The following is an 18,693-nucleotide window of genomic DNA, read 5'->3' as shown; positions in this document are numbered from 1 at the left end:
AAAGCAAACGAAAACTTGCATAATAGTGATATAGCTACGCGTTCAAGCTCTTCAAACTTTGCAGGAATCCAAGTAGTTGGTTTACGGTGGAAGAAGGTCACGATGAAGTATACCCTCAAGCAGCCCGGTTTTCGAGGTTTAGCGCGCAATGGACACCGTAGTTCCACAAGGCGACACTTAACAGGGCAGCAGGAAAAATGAAATTGTGGATGGCGATCAGACAGCTGCCAAAACAAAACAAAGCATAGCAAAAAAAAAAAAAGAAATGGTGTAAAAAATACTCTCTCTTGTGACTGATCAAATTTGAGGTTTACTGACAAACAAAACTCCCGTCGGCATCATCACGCGTGTCCGCAGCGTTCCGTACCATTATATAGACCAATGATGAAATTGTGATTACTGTCTTCTGTGGAGAATCGTTGTGGGTCATTCACTTCTTATCTCGCTTGCACAGCATATTTTTGCGGCGTTATCACGTATTGGTTTTTTTTTTTTCCAATGACAGTCACTCGGCGTCGGCCAGTGTTGATTGTGCGCAGTCGCGTTTTTCCTCCAGGAGGCGACGCGGCTCTGGAGCGGCTGGTCGAAGCGGCAAGGCGCTGATTTTAACGCTTGAACAGAAACGACCGCCGGGGGGCGTGTCCGCGTATCTGTGCGCGCCGAGGTTTTCGTGCAGTATATTAAGCAACTTCGAAAATGAATAGAACTGAAGCTGAAGTAAGACGGCGAAAGAGGAAAAAAAGACTTTGCGTGTTACATTCATGTATTTGTGAACGTGGGGCACAGTCGCATACTGTACATACCTTCACTCTCTCTCCCCGTCCCCCCCCCCGGCCCCTCGCTGTGCTGCTGGGCCGCTGTAGGGAGTCCCTTGGGTGGCCCGAAGTCTTCTCCTGTTCTAATGCACCTTTTGTCTTTGTCCTGCCACTCTGGGAATGACAGGAGGGGAGCTATACACTGGGGGGGGGGTGATGGATCGGAGGCAGAGAAAGCGAGAGAGCGACAGAGAGAGAGAGATATAGATACGGAGAGAGCGGGGGGAGGCCGGGGGTCTCTTTTGTTGCGAGCACAGTGAAAGCCCAGCAGGGGGAGCCGCCTTGACAATTTGTCAGAGGCGCCACGCTTATTCTTCCGAGGCCGCCCGACTCCTCGCCGCTGTGTCAATGGCAGTCACCTTCACCGGAGTGAGGAAGCCCAGAGACAAAGGCTTTAGATTGACTCTGAGCCTGCTGACACTCCTGATTTACCCAGCCTGCCTCTGGTCTCTACCGCCCTGCTCCTCCAACAACTGGTTTCTACAGCTTTTTTTTTTTCCTCCTTTAACCCCTTAAAATCCACTTTCCCCTTTATGTTTCCCATTATTTAGATTTAAGGTTAAAAAAAAATAGACAAGCTTGTCACTGAAGCCACCGGATGTTTACACTGAGTGAATTCAAACCCTGAGTGAATTTTTTTTTTTTTTTTTTTTACACCTTCACCGTTCCATCAAATGGAATATATACAAATGTCTTGTGCGTTATTTTATGCACATTCCCCCCAAATTAAACCTGAAAAGTTCGCTAGCTTTTGGAACTCCTGCTAGGAATTATACATTTCTGCGGGTTTGAACAAAGCTTGGCCACACAAAATGAATTTAAGATATTTGGTTGATCCAAATCCTAAAAGAAGCCAGATTAAGGCAGGCTACCATATTAGTGTCAACGACACATTAGAAACAGCTGACATAATATCCGCCTACTGGCAGATCTTGTCACTTCTTTTTGGAAAATCCAATTTGAGGAAGAAGAGACTAAATGACTGGTTAAAAAGCAGTTCTTTTTGTTGTAGAGTTAACACCTTTAAATGTTAAGAACAAAGGTAGAATCGACTCCGTCAGGAGCAGGAAGTATAGGGACCGTCACTTATGTGTAGCGGCGTTTCCTTTACCATGAAACACACTGTGTCATTCCACCTTGATCAGCCACTAAGTGTTTTTGTAATTGTAAACATTAGTGACTGTTATTTACAGTGCTGAATATTCAACGTACAAACCGGCTGTTGCGAAGCGTCCTGAGTATGTGATGGACGTCAGGCTGGGAGACAGCAGCCGTGTGAGGCGTCAAGAAGCTTAGCTCTGCCGGGGAACTGGTACCGTCATGTTTAGTAGCCGCTCGTTCGCTAACACTGAACTCGCCAAAATGAGTTGTAAGTCAGCAAACAACTTTTAAACTTTCAAAGTACACATACATATATATATATAAAAGCCAGCAGACACAGAGTTGCTGGAGCAGATACACGTAATTGTCTTAACATCTGTTTACAGTGTTTTAATGGCGAGAACATACTGTATCATCGTCTTCATTGATTACCCGATTCGCCTTCATCAGTCTGAGGGACAGAGTAAGGCTCAGTGTCTCACAGCGCTGCTCCGGAGGCTTCGGATCACGTCAGGCAGAGCTTTGTCGTCTGCAGCAGCAGCGACGAAGCAAAGAAGGAGTTTAGGGTTTAAGAAGTTGTGTTGACTGTAACTGAACTGAAAGTCATAGCCGTGTGTGTGTGTGTGTGTGTGTCCCTCCCTCGCTCCTGCCCGTACATTTATCCCGCATCCCAGCCACCGCGCGGAACTCCCCCCCCTTCATCCATTTGCGGGGCAGCAACACCGCAGGCACCTCAACCTTACACCTCACACAGTAGCACCAGATTAGCATATTACATCAACAGAAGTGCCTCTGAACAAAGTAGTTAGCGACCCGTGCGACCTCAGCCACTGAAAAGACAACAAAACTTCCCTTTTCCAGCAACTTCCTCCTGGGGCCGAAGCAAGAGAGCAGCGGCAGTTCAGTGAGCCTGCGGCAAAACTTCCACACTGGCAACGGATGAATCATAAAAAAGTGAGCCTACACACTGTGCCAGGACACAAAACAAACCTGGAGAATGACTCACACCCTTACATTTCATTTGGAACAATTCGATACTGATTAGATAATACTGATGGTGAGCGCTTTCAGCAGAACGGCCTTGGAAATGTTTTTAGCTTTACCTGATAGTGGTTGAGGGCGAAGCGGCGGGCGGGAAGCGCTGATGTGGGTGGCTTCACGGAGCCTTTGACTGTAGCCGGCCGCCAAATAATGATGGCTGTTGTGTAACCGTCACCGAGTGTAGACTGGAGGGCTTTTTTTTTTTTTTGCTTTTTTCTTCTTGTTTTGTTTTTTTTTTTTTTTTTTGGTACAGGAGGCTCGGGGTGATGTAATGTCTGTGTCTGAGCTGAAGGGTCATATCAAAGAGCTGCCACTAGGAGGAGAGAGTGGGCCTAAACTGGCTGGATGTGAGGATGATGGATGGAAATGTAGACTGATAAGGCCAGAGGTGTGAACACTGCAGAAAAATCTACATCTGTATCCGTCATTTAGTCCCGGTTATGAGTCTGAAATGTCTCATTCTCTTGAAACAAGGGGACAAAAATCTGCCATCGCCGTTTTCATTGGATGTCATTTTTCACAGCATATGTGTGCAGTTTTTTTTTGTTCCACAGTCTGAACAATCGGTGTTGTATAAAAACCTCATCTAGTCCCAATTTTGAGTCCTAAAAGCCTATTTTTAGTACAAAACATATTGTTTTAAAAGTTTTATCCGAGTAAGTGTCAGTACCTTAAAACAGGATTCAATAAAAACCTTGCATCAGCAAAAAAAAAAACAAAAAAAATACTTCATCCTAGAAAAAACATGGAACAAGCAGATTTGTAATAGGAGCAACTGACTTTTTCACTCATTTTTAGAAAATTAGATTTGGTGCACTCAGTCACCCACAAAAATAACTGGATAAGGTGGAGATTTTTACAGTGAAGAAACTTCAGTATACTGTGGTTTTGAGGTCCTATATACTCATTATAGAGCTTTTCAGGCTCTGGCATTTTTATATTTCCACTCAGGGACTTTTTTTTCCTTTTCCCTCCAGAAAATATTGTAATTTTATTCCGGCTCATTCACGGTATCTCGTGGCTGGAGTTAGTGGTTACTTTCTGGATTCAGCTTCTACAGCCAGCGTGGGATATGCCCATAAAAATGGGCTGCTGCTGGGTAAGAATCTGGTATCTTCAAAATGTCCTCTTTTCAGGAGCTCTGCTGAACAGGTTTTTTTTTTCTCCCCCCCAGCTCAGTGACATGTTGACTTTAGACTTCAACAGGAGGATTAGAGATTCTTCTCAACTTCTTAAGGAACGTGTAATCCTTCAACCGATCCTTGAATAATGCTAAACATTGGGGGGGGTTTCATCATTTTATGACCCCTCATTGTTATTTTGGATGTGCTCTATATCTCACATGTCAGTGGAAGTCAGCAGAACAATGTGAATTTTTTTCATTAGCAGTACTTTTACTTTGGATGCTCAAGTACATTTCAGTGCTAATACGTCCTTTTCTTGTAATGGTGTTTTTTTTTTTTTCTCCATACTAGTATTCCAATGGTTTCCTAAGTAAAGGATTTTATAGCTCCTCCCAGCACCGACAAATTTAGAAATCACTCCAAACCTTGTGATTGCAGGGTATTAGCTCCACTTTAAACCCATTTATAAAGTGAAAAAATAGCTTTTTTAGGAACGTCCTTCAATATCTATGAAAAACAGGAGCATTCAGTCTGTAAAACTGTTGCCATTCTTTCAACCAAAGACTGAATTTATGTTTTATCTCTTTAATCGTGACAGGATTCGTTTCTGTTGTCAATCATACTGTAAGAGTAGTTGTCACTTTTTCCAGATAGTAGGATATATTATTTCAGTTTAGCACAACAAAAACATCACTGCAGTACTATTTTTTGATCCCTGCAATAAGTTATAATTATGCTGCTGCTGGATTAAAACTGCCAGAGGTCAGAAATATCTTTTTTTTTTTTAAATCTGTTTTAATGGATTTAGAAGTGGTTTTATTACCCAATGATGTTCTAAAACTCCAAAACTAACATGTAGTCTGCAGTGAAAACACAGAGGGACAACAGTGGCACATTTATCACTTATTGAACACTGTGAGAAATAAGTATTAGATTTTTATGACGTGTTTTTCATGGATGAAAGCCATGTCGAAGGCTCCTGGGCTTACAAGTCTCAAGTTTCCAGCTGAATCCTTTGTTTAATAGTATGTATCGTCATTAGCGCGCAAATATCTTGTATTCTAACGTTATAAGTCCAACATTTTTTTAAAAATTGATAAATACGAGCAATAGAAGGTGCAGAAATCACCCCCTGTGAGCTTCTTTGCCCCAGTGAGTGACGGGGTTATTTACAAGGTTCAAAGTCGATGTGGCGTCTTTGTGCGGGAGCTGCCCCGGGTGCCAGAGGCCGACGGATGGATATGTTATCAACTCAACATGAGCGATTTTCCCTCCGCGTCGCACGCGGAGACTTTGCCTGCACCGGCTGATGAATCACTCCCTAGATGTGACAAATGTATCTACCTCAGAGGAGAAACAGTGATCAGAAAAATGGCTTGATGCACAGTGTGGAGTTCCTCACACAAAATGGCTGAGACTGGGTCTTTTCACAATCTCTGTCTCTTTGGCTGCTCAAATTTATGTTCCAATAAGACATCGAAACACACATTATGCGGAATATAGTAGCAGGTACAGTATAGAACGGGACAGGGCATAGTGGAATTCATAACAACAGTGACACAAAAGTAAAGGATTTACTTATTTTTCTTCTTTTATTCAAGCACTTAGCTTCACCAAGTTTCCCCCTGGGGATCATTAATTTGACCCGGTCCAATTACTTTGTTATTGCACGTTAAATGTGAGAGTATAACATTTACGTCTGCATTAAAACCCGCTGAATGTGAGTTTGGTGCTGTTTGTGTTTTCTTTGATACACTGACCTCAGGGCCAAAGAAAACCCAATTAAAAAAACCACAATAGGAGTTAAAAAAAACAAGCTGCATGGCTGGGAATGTCAAGCGACAGCTGTTTATCCAAAGCTGTTTGAGAAGTGAACACTTTGGAGGTTTATTTTTTTACCTGGCAGTTGGTTTTGCTAAATTAGGGCCATTGCCTCCATGGAAACCTTACTGGATGGATTGAAGGTCAGAGAAATGTAGATCAGAAAACTACTATGGATTATCTTAACATGCCCAGGAGATAAAATCCCTTTTAAATTTTTCTTGTGTCTGCTTTCAGTCGTAGTTCATTTAGGTTACATATCACTATACATTAGGGACATTTTGTGCAAAAGGGCAAAGTTGAAAAAGCAACTACTGACAAAAGACATATTATTGTATGTGGTGGAATTCTGTACAAGAGCCACATGTGCTTGTATTTCATTTCTCTTAATTATTTTGCTGCTCCTGTTATTTTGTTTTAATTTTAAAAAGACACTACAGTTGGTTGTTGTTTTTTTTTAAGCAAACTGAAGAGGCACACCGCACAGCCTGCAAAAACACACTCAAAACCCACAATGAACGTGCAGCGATTTAAATCCATCAACCTGAAACAAAAACCACTTTTTCTGAATCCCTGAAAACACTTTGAATGTTTTTGTTTTTTTTTCCTGCCAGCAGCATCAAGATAGGACCTGCTCCATTACTGAAGTCGCCATATTTTATAATAGTGTTGTTACAGTAGCGGCCACTTCCTATAACAGCTCACAATGCGTCCTGGAGGGGGACCTGGTCATACGTCTTCCTTCTGGGCTTTTAGTCTGAATTACAGCAGGAAAAACAAAAGGTTAATCACATTGGGAGACTCCGCTCTGCCTCTGACCACCCAGCTTCTCTCTGTGTCTCCCTCAGTATTTCAATTCAAGCAGCTTTATCGGCATGAATATTGGATGAACGGGGGGAAAAAAAGCACCTTCCAAAGCACCTAGAAACGCAATACGGATGTCTCTCTGGCCCCTTTCTGTCCATGCTGTCTTCTCCTTGTCTTATTCCTCCTCTCGCCTTCCTCGCTGTCCCAGTTTCTGTCGCCCTCAATTTACATGTATCACGGCAATATGCGTTGCAATCACCATACGTCAAATGAAAATGTAAATGTATCATAACATGGGCTGCTGGAAATGCGTTTCAGAGAATCACACACCAGAGCGTCCTCTTGTCAATGACCAAAATCCTCTCATCTCCGACCCCCTTCTTCTCATTTCCCAGCGTGCTTAAATGCCGGCGGGTGCATTACATTGAGATTCAAGAGGTTATCTCAATGTGGTGATGGGGATTGCAACAGCCTAAAGGGTCTCCATGGGTTAAAGCTTTTTTTTTTTCTTCTTTTTTTTCTCCCCGAGTACCATGTATGGCTGAGCTTTAATGAGCAACAACTCCTTTTCTCCCTCTGTCTGAAAAAATAACACCTCGCCGCTGTGGAAAAATAGATTCTGAGTCTTTTGTGAAACTTCTAACTGTGGATGTGTGTGTGTTTTACAGGGTGGTTGGCCCCGCTGTGACCTTCAAAGTTAGCTCAAACCGGCAGAACGTCAGCACCACAGATGTGGCCAACGTGGCTGGTAGGTATTCCATGTTGTCTTTATATTGACAGAGAGAAAGACAGACCATTATCATTGGCTTGCTGCTGCACCTGAGGCCCCAAATGAACATTTTTCAACACTTATGACTCCTCAGTAAAATGTGTTTGTTTTTTTTTTGTTGTTTGTTTGTTTTCTCCAACTGAGAATTCTGCCGTACCCACGCTGGTACTTTATGGCAAGTTTTTCTATCCCTTTGTGTTCAGTTTGGTTTAGTTTGGCTTACTGTTTGGTAACGGCCCATTTTGAAAGGAGGCCAGCAGCAAACGAAGCCATGTTTGGCTCCATCGTGGAAAAGCATGGGAGAGCTGGATGTGGGCCAAAAAAACAGGCAGGGAAGAGAGACACCAAAAATTTACTGTGTTTGGGAAACAAGTCAGTTCATTAATGCATATGCAAATATGAAACATCTGATAATGTAGAGTTTTCTCACAAGCGCACACAGTGTGGCCTTCAGTCCAGTATCACCAATCGGTTTTTGTTGTACCTAAAAGAATCCAGTTCACTTAGCTAACTGGAAAAAACAGCTTTTGGAAAAACTAGGTAGCTAACTGGCTAGAACACTGACTTAACAAGACAGCTTTTCAAAAAATGGCTAAATTTCTGGAAACACCCTAACACTGAACTGCTAGGTTTAACCAAAAAGTCCTAGCAAAGAAGTCAATCACAATTTTTCAAACAGCCCCTCTCTTGCTATGAAATCAAACACATCATAACATCTGACCAGGTCAAGAACCCTCTGGAGGAGGAAGGCGTATCATTGTCAGAGTCTATAATTAAGAGACGCCTTCATGAATGTACGTACAGAGGAGTCACCACAAGGTGCAAACCACTGGTGACACTCAAGAACAGGGAGGCCAGATCAGACTTTGCCAGAAAACATCTAAAAACGCCTGCCCACGTCTGGAACCAGATTCTTTGGACACATGAAACCAAGATGAACTTGTACCAGAATGATGGGAAGGGAAGAGCATGGAGAAGGAAAGGAACGGCTCGTGATCCAAAGCCACCACATCATCTGTTAAACATGGTGGAGGCAGTGGTATGACATGGGCATGTATGGCTGCCATTGGAACTGGGTCACTGGTGTTTACTGATGGTGTGACTGCTGATAGAAGTAGCAGGATGAATTCTGAAGTGTACAGGGCTAAACTATCTGAGCAGGCTTTTCACCTCCTGAGGACAAAACTGAGGGCTGAAAGACCCACAAACAGGCTGCAGTAAAGAGCTGGCAGAGCATCTCAAGGGAGGAAACTGTGCATGAAAATGGCTGTAATTCCTGAACGGTTAATGCGATGTCTTTGTTAAACCCCTTGGCTTAAAGCTGAAAGTCGACACTTCAATCACATCTTGATGGCTCGGTTTCAAATCCACTGAGGTGGCGTACAGAGCAGTGGTGGTTGGACAGTCTCTCCATACTCAGTTAGCAGAATAACAGCAACATGTCACAATAGTAGTGCAACAAAAAAAACAAAAAAATTGCTGTGATCTTCAGTTCTCATATGATCGTGTGGCAAAGCTCTATCCAGTAAATGCATGCTCCATGTAAACATCCTATTGGGATTATGTTCAAAAGCTCGACTCAAAGAAAGACTCAAAACCGGGATAGTGGTGTGCAAGGAAACTTGCTCATTGTCGAGTGCTCTGGGAGTTTGTTTTTGTTTTTTCAACTGAAGTCAAAATGTCTCAGTCCTGCCTGCCCTGCCACATGGAGAGAGACTTTGTAGTAATCTTTCAGAGTGCAACCCAGCATTAAAGACATTGTGAAGGTGTGTGTGTGTGTGTTTGTGTGCGCACTGGGCTGTAGTGTGACTCACGGTAATGAGGCGAGGGTGTCGATGAAGTGGGGAATAAAGAGAGGAGGGGTATTTGCCATTAGCCAAGCTGTCAGTCCAGAGAGAGAGAGAGAGAGAGAGAGAGAACTTTTCTGATATTCCCCCAGTCGCAATCCCAGATGCACACACTGCCACACACCCCACGCATGTGTACGCACAGATACACACCTCGAAATCACCTGCACTGGGAAAGTAACCTACATGAGTAGCTCACTGTCTGTTTTTTTCCCAACATCTTGTCCATGGTTGATAATTGCACCCCCCCCACACACACACAGACAAACACTCTGTCACTCTATATGACCACCCCCATACACACACACACACACACACACACACACACACACACAGACTTTGTGCTGATTATGCAACAGCTTCTCTCCTGTTTTTTAAGTGCTATTGTTGGTGTTCTCATTTTCCGCCCGCCGCTCCCACTGGCTCTGCGGGGTCACGGATGAGCCTCGATTGTTATTAATGCAAACGTTTGACAGAACGTGCTCAAAATGAAATATGGCGTCCTCTCAGCTAAAGTGCAATAGTGTGGGCGGGCTGTCTTTAAAGTGTCGTTTGTCATATTCAACTAGAATATCAATCCATCCCAAAGCGTACATTATCCCCCCTGGCTGGGGTTTATAGTGCTTTTCTGAAACATTAAGCTTTACACGGACATTGTAATGACGTCGTTTTATCATCATTTATAGCTGCTCGGCAGCGGATGGTAGAGATTGGACGTCCATCTCTTCTGTCACACACTTGCGTGTTTGGGTGTAACACTTTTGGCAGCTGTGTTAAAAATAATTCAGTTTTATTTGATTTAATCTCCACGGCCACATCCGTAAAAACATCAGAGTGTGCCAGAGAAACGCTTAAAGAAGGAATTATGGTGGGAGAAGAATTCAGATGCTTTCATGTAGTCGATTTGGAGGCTGTTGAATCGATTTGCATTGTTCTAAGTGAAGTTTCTAATATTCAGGAAATTAGTCGTGAGAGAATTGAAATGGACAACTGAGAATATGGAAAAGCAGTGTAAAAATATTTAATGAAACCAGAGAATTTGAAATGAAACATTTTACTGAAGCCCGATGATCATATCATATTGGCATCATCTTGTCGTTCAGATGCGTGATGTTAGGTAGCCACACTGCATCTGAACAAGTGATTTTAGCCATTAAAAACCAGGCAGGCAGTGCGTCAATGGAAAAAGAACATTTTTTCCAACTTTCCGCATTTTTTAGGGAGTGGGTGGTGATCTCTCTATTTTTTTTTCGCAAGCTATTATCATATTCAAGAAAGAAAAAACTCCAGTCATTACATTCCCTTTCAAGTTGGACAGCAATTTCCTTCTCTAATGTTTGTCAATAAATGCTGTTTCACTGTGGACAATTCATTAACATGAACACACAAGGTCTGTCAAGTCTACATATTCAGTTTTATTAAATATTCTCAGACTTTCATTCCTTTATCTTTTCCCTGAAAGGCACAATTATTAAGGAAAATGTAGGTAACAGTATTTAATTAGGTCTGTGGTATTAGCAGTAATAATCAACAATAATGATTATTTTATATATATATATATATATATATTTCAGCTACTATTATTAATTATGATAATCAGTAGTAGTGGTAGTAGAAGTACTTATAAGTAAAATTTATCTATAAATTGATATGTTAAGTTATTATGGCCCATCGTTTTAGATTATACTGTATATTATTGGATTACACTTAGTGATGCATTAACAAATAAGGTTCATTTTAGCCTCTTTATAAATGATTCCATTGTTATCTTCATCTGTTTATCTGTACCAATGGATGTTTCAAGCTGATAATATGTCTTGTATTTTCAGTCTATAGCTGTCGCATAAATGCACTGGAGCAAAGTTTTAAATTAAAGTACACTTCTGGAGTAAATATGCTTAAATAAATGTACTTACTTAAATGTGACTATATATTCTATTTCTCTTAGTTAATATAAAACATGAGGCAAATTCAGACTGCGGCCTCACAGGAGTCCAGATTAAATCTCATCTTTCTCCTTCTTACACCGGATCGATTCTGCCCCCGGCCTCCGGGTGCCAAAAGGTCCGATTAATGCAGCCAGGCCGGCCAGACCTGGTGTTGCATTTTAAGAAGCCACGTTACCACTGCTGTCACGCGCGTCCACCCATTGTGAGGGACTCCGGGCCCACCGGGGGCCATTGTCAAACATGGGGGTGGATGTCAAGATGGTGGGCAGCGAGGTGGTGACCTTCATTGTCCGGCCGAGGGTGGGCGGGGGACCCAGGGGCTACTTCCAGCGGTGCGTCACGGCCGTGAGAACGGGACCCCGTGAATAGGCCGCAGGTCAGGGTCAGGACAGCGGGCAGCTCAATTAGCACTTAAAGCAGGGGGAGAGCAGCTGAGATTGCCTTATCCCTGCGCCGTCTGTTCATTTGACTCCCGCTTTTTTATCCAACCACCACTCGTTTTTGCATACACGCTAATCACACCTCTGGGTGTGAAGCTAGATACTCGCACAGGCCTAAAAGCTGTCCAGTCTGGGGATTCTGGACGGTTAGGACAGTTGCTGCTGGTAGTGCTCGATTTTCAAAACTCCTCTCTTTCCTCCCATCAGTTGTTTCTGGAGTTAAACTAACCAGTCATTGTTATCAGCAGACAATAGCCGGTAGCTCAGTGAGTTGATGTCCCCTTTGAGGTTTGATTTGTGTGTTGACATGTAAATAATTTCCTTGCGGAGAGGTCACTCTCAGTTTAATAAGTTAAAAAGACATTGTCCCCCCTGGAGAGATCGAAGCAGTGAATGCTTAATTTACATCCTAAATAATGGAATATCCCTTTTAAAAAAAGTGGCGGGAAGTGCTTATCATTCCTATCTAGTTCACAGATCAATCAAAGATTTTAGAATTTAGTTTCTGTCTGTGTTTTTCCAAATTACAAACAAAATCTATTATGTATGTATGTAAACTATGTGAAAAATATGAATGTTGATGGCATTTCCTCTCACCTGATTCCTAGAGGATCTTTCTTTTGTCTTTGGGCTATTTACTACCTTCCATTTTGCCCTCCACTGTCATGGCCTTTCTGTCTGACCGGAAAGTCCGTCACTTTTTCTGATGACTCCTTAACACAGGTCCATCAAAATGACATCACAGGGCCCATATGAAGTACATGAGAGGGTCTCAAGATCCGTTATTAATGCAGGTCCTTGGGTCAGTGTCCTGCTTGGCACATGTGAAAACCAGTCTGACCTAGCAGCAGGGGTACGGTAAAATATATTCCTGTGACTACATGATGATCATGCGTGATGCATTAGTACTGGTTTATAATCAATAAAGTTATTCACGCTTTATTAGTACTAACAATAGAGCAAAATACTCGAGTTCTTGTATCTCCATCCAGTCACGCTGCTTGATGATGCAAATAGAAAGCTACAAAATTAGAATTTTCCATTGACTTTCTTCATTATAAGGAAGCGACCATTCAATGAGAAGGCTGAGCTGTTCGGTGGCTGCATTTGCGGGGGAGGAAGCCAAGTCCGACTTGTTTCTGACAACTGATATCTGAGGTACTGATGGCCGGGTGGAAGATGGGTTTCAGCTACTTTTACAAAGGCATCGGTTGCGCCTGGGCCTTTCTTTCCTCCTTTCAACTTTTTTTCTCCTCGTTTTCTTCTGTCTGAGTGGATTAGCATAGATCTCGTATGCTGACAGGACTGACCTTCACTGCAGCTAAACACTTGTCAAAATGCCAAATGTAATTACTGAGCTCTTTAGGTCAAAGTAATGTGTTTCATCTACCTCACTTCGCCCTGTTATTGATGTGCAGGCCCTCCGACCTCAGACTCCAGTCCAGTCCCCCTTCGTCCCTCCCGCGGCTCTTTGCATGTGTTTTGTGTTACAGCAAAGCCAGGAAATGTATTCGTAATAATGCCTGAGTAATGTGGTCAAATTGCTATCTATGTGGGCAAGTTGGTGCGCTGCGACACGGCTAGATGTCTTGGTGTGACTTTTGCCAACCTATACACTCTCAGATCCTGTGATTATGGACAATTTAAAGTTATCTCGCGGAACTGCAGAGTGCCTCCGTAACACTGCCGTGATCATCATCATCATCATCATCATCGCCATTACCGTTCCTCTGTAAATTACATGCCTGGAAATTGTCAACTCTGTTATGCTGTCTTGGCATCAGCTGTCTCTCGAGGGAGCTGACTATAAAAACGCATAACTACAACCTTTTTTGAATCCTAGCTTCCTGTTTAGGTGTTGAGTTAAATGCAATGACTGTCCAGCCTTTGAGGTGTTCCCCACATGATCATGTCTGAAAAGCATTTTCTTATTGCTGGGAAGTTACTTGTTTTCTTTCAGTGATGTGCACAATCGCGGGGAGAAATGTTTTATGGTCATATTTGACAACCTGTCCATACACGCTGCCATTAGTAACACCCCTGACTGATTTTGTGTCATCGCCGGTCACTGCGTGATCCTCCTTTAATTGTTCCCATTGATTGCCGGCGTGATTGCATTGGAAACAGCTCTGATGCTTAGATCCATCCAGCGATGTCTATGTGCCCTTCAGGAGCAGGCAATTCTATTTGAGTTAACTTCATTTCATTTCACCGGCTAATCAGTTTTCATCACACACCAAAGGCTAATCGATCCTAGAAGTTTCTCTCACCTGTTGCTAAAATCAAGAATCAAAATAGGGGGAGAAAGAGATCAGGGGTGTGCTGGTGTTCAGTGACGCTATTTGCTGTGACTTTGTGCAGCATTTTTATCTCTTCACCTGTCATCAGAGAAGCGTTAGAGGCATTTTGTGAATTGCAAGATGCCTCATCTGAGCTTTAAAAGGCCTGCGTACCCATCACCCCTCCACACACACACACCACGCCGATCCAGAGTCACCTGTGGTTATTTTGGTCCAACTTCAGAGAGAGCGGGGAGCTGCACGCTGTCCTCTGGAGCTTTGCGAGCATCTGTGAGTCCTGCCGTCGAGTGAAGCGGAGGGATGGGAGAGAGGAGGGGGGGACTCAGGTGTTGTGCCGAGCTCAAGTTTGCACAGCAGTGCAACGTGATCCCTGAGCCAACCACGCAGCCGCCCTGCCAGCCACTAAGCCAAGCAGCCAAGCAACCGGCCTGATTTCCCCGGCGCTGGCACTGGCCCGCTGGCACCGCCAGCCTCTCTCTCCCACTCCCGCAGCTGGCAGGATCTCTGCGACTTGGCCTCTGCTCCTGACATTCGCTGTGGGGTTGGCAGACCTCTCCCAGATGGCCACCTTGTAGCAGAGCTGGCTTCGTGCTTGCGTCGCTTTTGCATCATCCCCCAGCTACATAGCTGTGGTGGAAGGAGAGGGCTTCCGTCGGTCGTGCTGCGGCATTTCTGTACGCGTGATGTGGGAGTGATAAACTCTGCTGCAGCTCTCACACTTTTCAACAATGATTTGTCATTCGTGCTTTTTGTGTAGCCGCTTTTCAGGAAAGCAGTGACAGCTCTTGGACTAGAAACGAGATAAAAAGGATCTGGTCTCACAATCCTGAATCCATTAATACACACTACACATACACAAAAATGCACACACACATCAAACATACACAAACTAGAACCAACACTGCTGTTTAATTTAAATGGAACAGACCCATAATAACCCTATCTTTTACATCCAAAGTGACGGGACAGTGTCAAGGTGCCTCTTGGCTTCATATTTAATTTATAATCTAATTTAAATCTTACTGCATTAACTATAATTTATATCCCACTAAGTTTGTAATCTCAGCAGAATGGAAGAACAGACCTGAATCTCCCCAAAACTTGTTAGTACTAAGGTTGAATAATTTAATATACATTTTTAAGCTGCAACGGATGGGAGTGAAATCATCTCATAGAATTTTCTTAATATCCTCAGATTTAATGAGCGTGTCTGTCAGATGACTGCTCCTAATTATCACCTCTTCATCCTACTGTTTTTTAACCTTCCTCGCTGCCACAAAGTATGACGTATGATACCTGTAATATCATGAAATTACAGTCGTTGAAATATTAAAAGACAGTTTCATGGATTTTGGGAACATCGCGGCTCTAAGGAGGTTTTCTCTTAGTTTTGACGGGGGGGGTAACTGTTCTTAGTTCATATTTCCTTATCTTTTCTTTTCTTTTTAAACCACAATAGTAATAGTGGTAGTATCCCTTGCATTTACTGTACCCCTTGTTTATGTATTATATATTGCAGAATATTTCTCACAAAAACAACATTTGACGTACCTGTTGTTTTTTCATTCCCCGTTAGATGTTATATTTGCCGACAGCCTCTCCGTCTCTGACGGTTGTGCAGAGGCTACCATTGTGTCGAAAACAGATACAAAAAGGAAAGCTCTGTAGATGTTGTTTCTCATTTGCCAGAGCAGGGTCGGATGTTGTGATACAGATAATATGATTTGGACTATTTGGACGATCCAGCTCCTCATTTTCTGAAAGGTCAGCTCTTCCAAGACATTTGGCTGTGAGTAAATCGATGTGTCAGCTTTCACCAAAGTTAAACTCTAGTTAAATGCCCTAATCTTTTTTTTTTTTTTACATACCTGAGTATTTACCATGACCTCACTAATACTAAACAATACTCTCTCCCTCTGTGTAGCAGTAAACACTTTTCTCTTGGCAGGAGGCAGGTTGATTTCTTTTCGCTTTCACCGTAGCTCAGACTTTCAGAATGGTTGTGTCCTCTGCTGCAGTTATTACAGACCACTGACTGAAGCCGCCTGTTGCTCACTCACTCTCAGTGGCCCACGGAGGCTGCCTGGACCCGGTGACGCATTTTTAGCCATCTTCAAGGTGCCTGATGAGATGTAGAGGCAGACAGCTGGATTGATTGGCCCCTCTTGAGCGCACAGGCCTTGATTACAACTGCGCTTAAGTGCCCCCCCCCCCGTCAATTTCTCTCTCCCAATCTTGTTCTCTTAGTCTGCCTCTCTCCTCTCAGCCTCCTTATCTCTCCCTTTTCTCATGATTTCTTTTTTCCTACAAAGAGAGAGGATGGATAAGAGGAGACTGCTGAGGAGAGAATAGAAAAGAGCAGAATGACTAACGAAGATTTGGCTTTGCATGGCTCCGCTTGCTTCGGAAAGTAGAACAGGGTGAGGATGGAGCTGCCTATTAGGAGCTGGTTTGAGAAGAATTTGGAATCACGTTTTGATGCGAGAGAATCGGATCAGAATTTTAGCTGGGATAGAGCTGATAGTTTACAAAATCTGTCACAGGCTGATTTTTAGTTTGAATTTTGGCGTGCACATCCTGTCTGTCCCATAAATCCAAAATATGTTGCTGGTGTAAACATCCTGGTGCAGTATTGTTGTTACAGAAAAAGTGTTAAACAGATTATTCAGGCTCTGGATGTTCCCCCGTGGATTGTTTCTGGTGGGTGGGTGGGTGTATTTTGGTATTTTGGCAGTAATATAATCCTTTTCTTTAATTAGAATCACAAGACCTCATTCTCATCTGAAACCGTGCTACAGACTGACTAACCACCACGCCTCTGCACCTCTCTGACCACTATTTCATTTGCTTCACTGTGTGCCTCCCGGAACTGCCCTCTGTTCCACCACCTCTGGTTTTGTTCCGCTGCAACCTCTGCAACCTGTCTCCCACCCACTTTTTCTCAGTGGTCGCCTCCACTCTACTTCCTCTTAGCACATTTTCCTCACTAGACGTCAATGATGCCTCAGAGGCTCTGTACTGAGCTCATGTCTGGATAGCCTGTGTCCTCTATAGACCAAACCTGCTTGCTCTAACCTGCCTCACCCATGGCTGACTGACACCATCTGAAAGCTACATATCGATCTCAGAGCCGCTGAGACAAAATGGTGTAAATCCAGTGACTCTGCTAATGTCAACGGGTTTATCACTCGCTCTTGTTTTCCTTCTCTTCCAGCATCAGTGCTGCCAAAACTGTTTTTTTACAATGACAAAATCCACAGTACCAGAGACACTTTGAAATTATTTTCCACCATCAAAACATTACTCAATCCTCCACCTCCTCCACCAGACACAAACTTCTCAGCTGATATCTTTGCCTCCTTCTTTACTGAAAAGGTGGCGGCCTTCAGTAGCCAATTCTCTGAACCACTCAGAGACTTCTCTGCCTCCCCCAGTCAATGGCCCACCACATCTCTCACTAAGCCCTCTAGCTGAGCGCAAAGTACCAAAAAGCGTAACATGTAGCAGTCCTACTACATGTCCTTCTCTGTTTCCCCAGGTCAATAGCGCATCGCGTCTCTCACTCACCCCCTCACTGACAGCGAGGTATCAAAGCTCCTGAATGGTAGCCGTCCTCCTATAAATGCTTCACTGCCTTCATGAACATTTCCAACTGCAATCAAACAGGCTTGGGAACACCTCTGCTCAAAAATCTTTCACTCAACCCGGTTCAAGTTGAGAAATATGTACCAGTTTTGTTATTTCCATTCTTGCATAAGGCTATCAAAAGGGTGTTTTTTAAACAGGTCTCGGAATTCCATTCACGGCACGCTCTCCATGACCCAAATAAATTGGGTCTTTAAGAGCGGCGATTCCACTGAAACATCTCTGTTGTCCGTGACAGAAGCCCAAAGGGCAGCCAGAGCTGAAGCTCCACCCCCGGTCCTTATCTTTCTGGACCTATCAGCAGCCTTTGACATGGTGGACCACCCCATCCTGCTATCTGTACTCACTGGGCATCTCGGGCAAAGCGCTTTCTAGGTCTGAATCCTATCTCACTGGATGTTCCTTCAACGTCTCATAGCAGGGACACACAGTACTTCTTTATCCCATCCCCTCCCCACAGGGGTACCCCAAAGCTCGATGCTGGGGCCTCTTCTCTTAGCCATGTACACCACCTCCTTGGGTCCAGTTATCCGCTCGCGTGGCTTCTCATATCACTGCTACGTAGACCACACCCAACTATACCTGTCATTTCCACCAGATGACCCCACGGTTTTGGCCAGACGTATCTGTATGAAGGAACGCCACCTTTAATTAAACCTCACTAAGGCTGAACTCTTAGTCATCCCGGCCAATCAGTCTCTCCATCACAATATCAAAATCAAAATCACCTCTTCATCTCCTACCCCAACCAAGATCACGAGAAACCTGGGTGTCATGTTTGATGACCAGCTATCCTTCTCTAACCATGTTGCATCTGTCTCCTGGTCGTGCTGCTTTACTCTATACAATATAAGAATAATCTGGCCTTATCTGAACCAGTATGCCAACTCTTAGTACAGGCCATTGTTATCTCTCGCCTCAACTACTACAATGCCCTTCAAGCAGGCCTCCCTTCACGCACAGGGAAACCCTTACCGATGGTCCAGAATGCAGCGGGCGCATCTGGTTTTCAATCAGCCTAAAAGGGCAAATGT

General features: G+C 43.6%; 1 protein-coding gene across 1 annotated transcript in view; it reads left to right on the top strand.

Annotated features, from left to right (window-relative positions):
- Positions 1 to 18,693, top strand: part of LOC120799458 (receptor-type tyrosine-protein phosphatase N2-like) — a 218,019-nt gene that overhangs the window by 70,093 nt on the left and 129,233 nt on the right. Inside the window, exon 10 of the mRNA XM_040144688.1 lies at positions 7,378 to 7,457. Coding sequence (XP_040000622.1) covers positions 7,378 to 7,457 — 80 coding nt within the window. The remainder of the gene's footprint in view (positions 1 to 7,377; positions 7,458 to 18,693) is intronic.

The sequence above is a fragment of the Xiphias gladius genome, chromosome 14 (assembly GCF_016859285.1).
Source record: "Xiphias gladius isolate SHS-SW01 ecotype Sanya breed wild chromosome 14, ASM1685928v1, whole genome shotgun sequence".
NCBI lineage: Eukaryota > Metazoa > Chordata > Actinopteri > Istiophoriformes > Xiphiidae > Xiphias > Xiphias gladius.
Note: the sequence above shows the minus strand (reverse complement) of the source record. Positions and strands in the feature narration are given on the sequence as shown.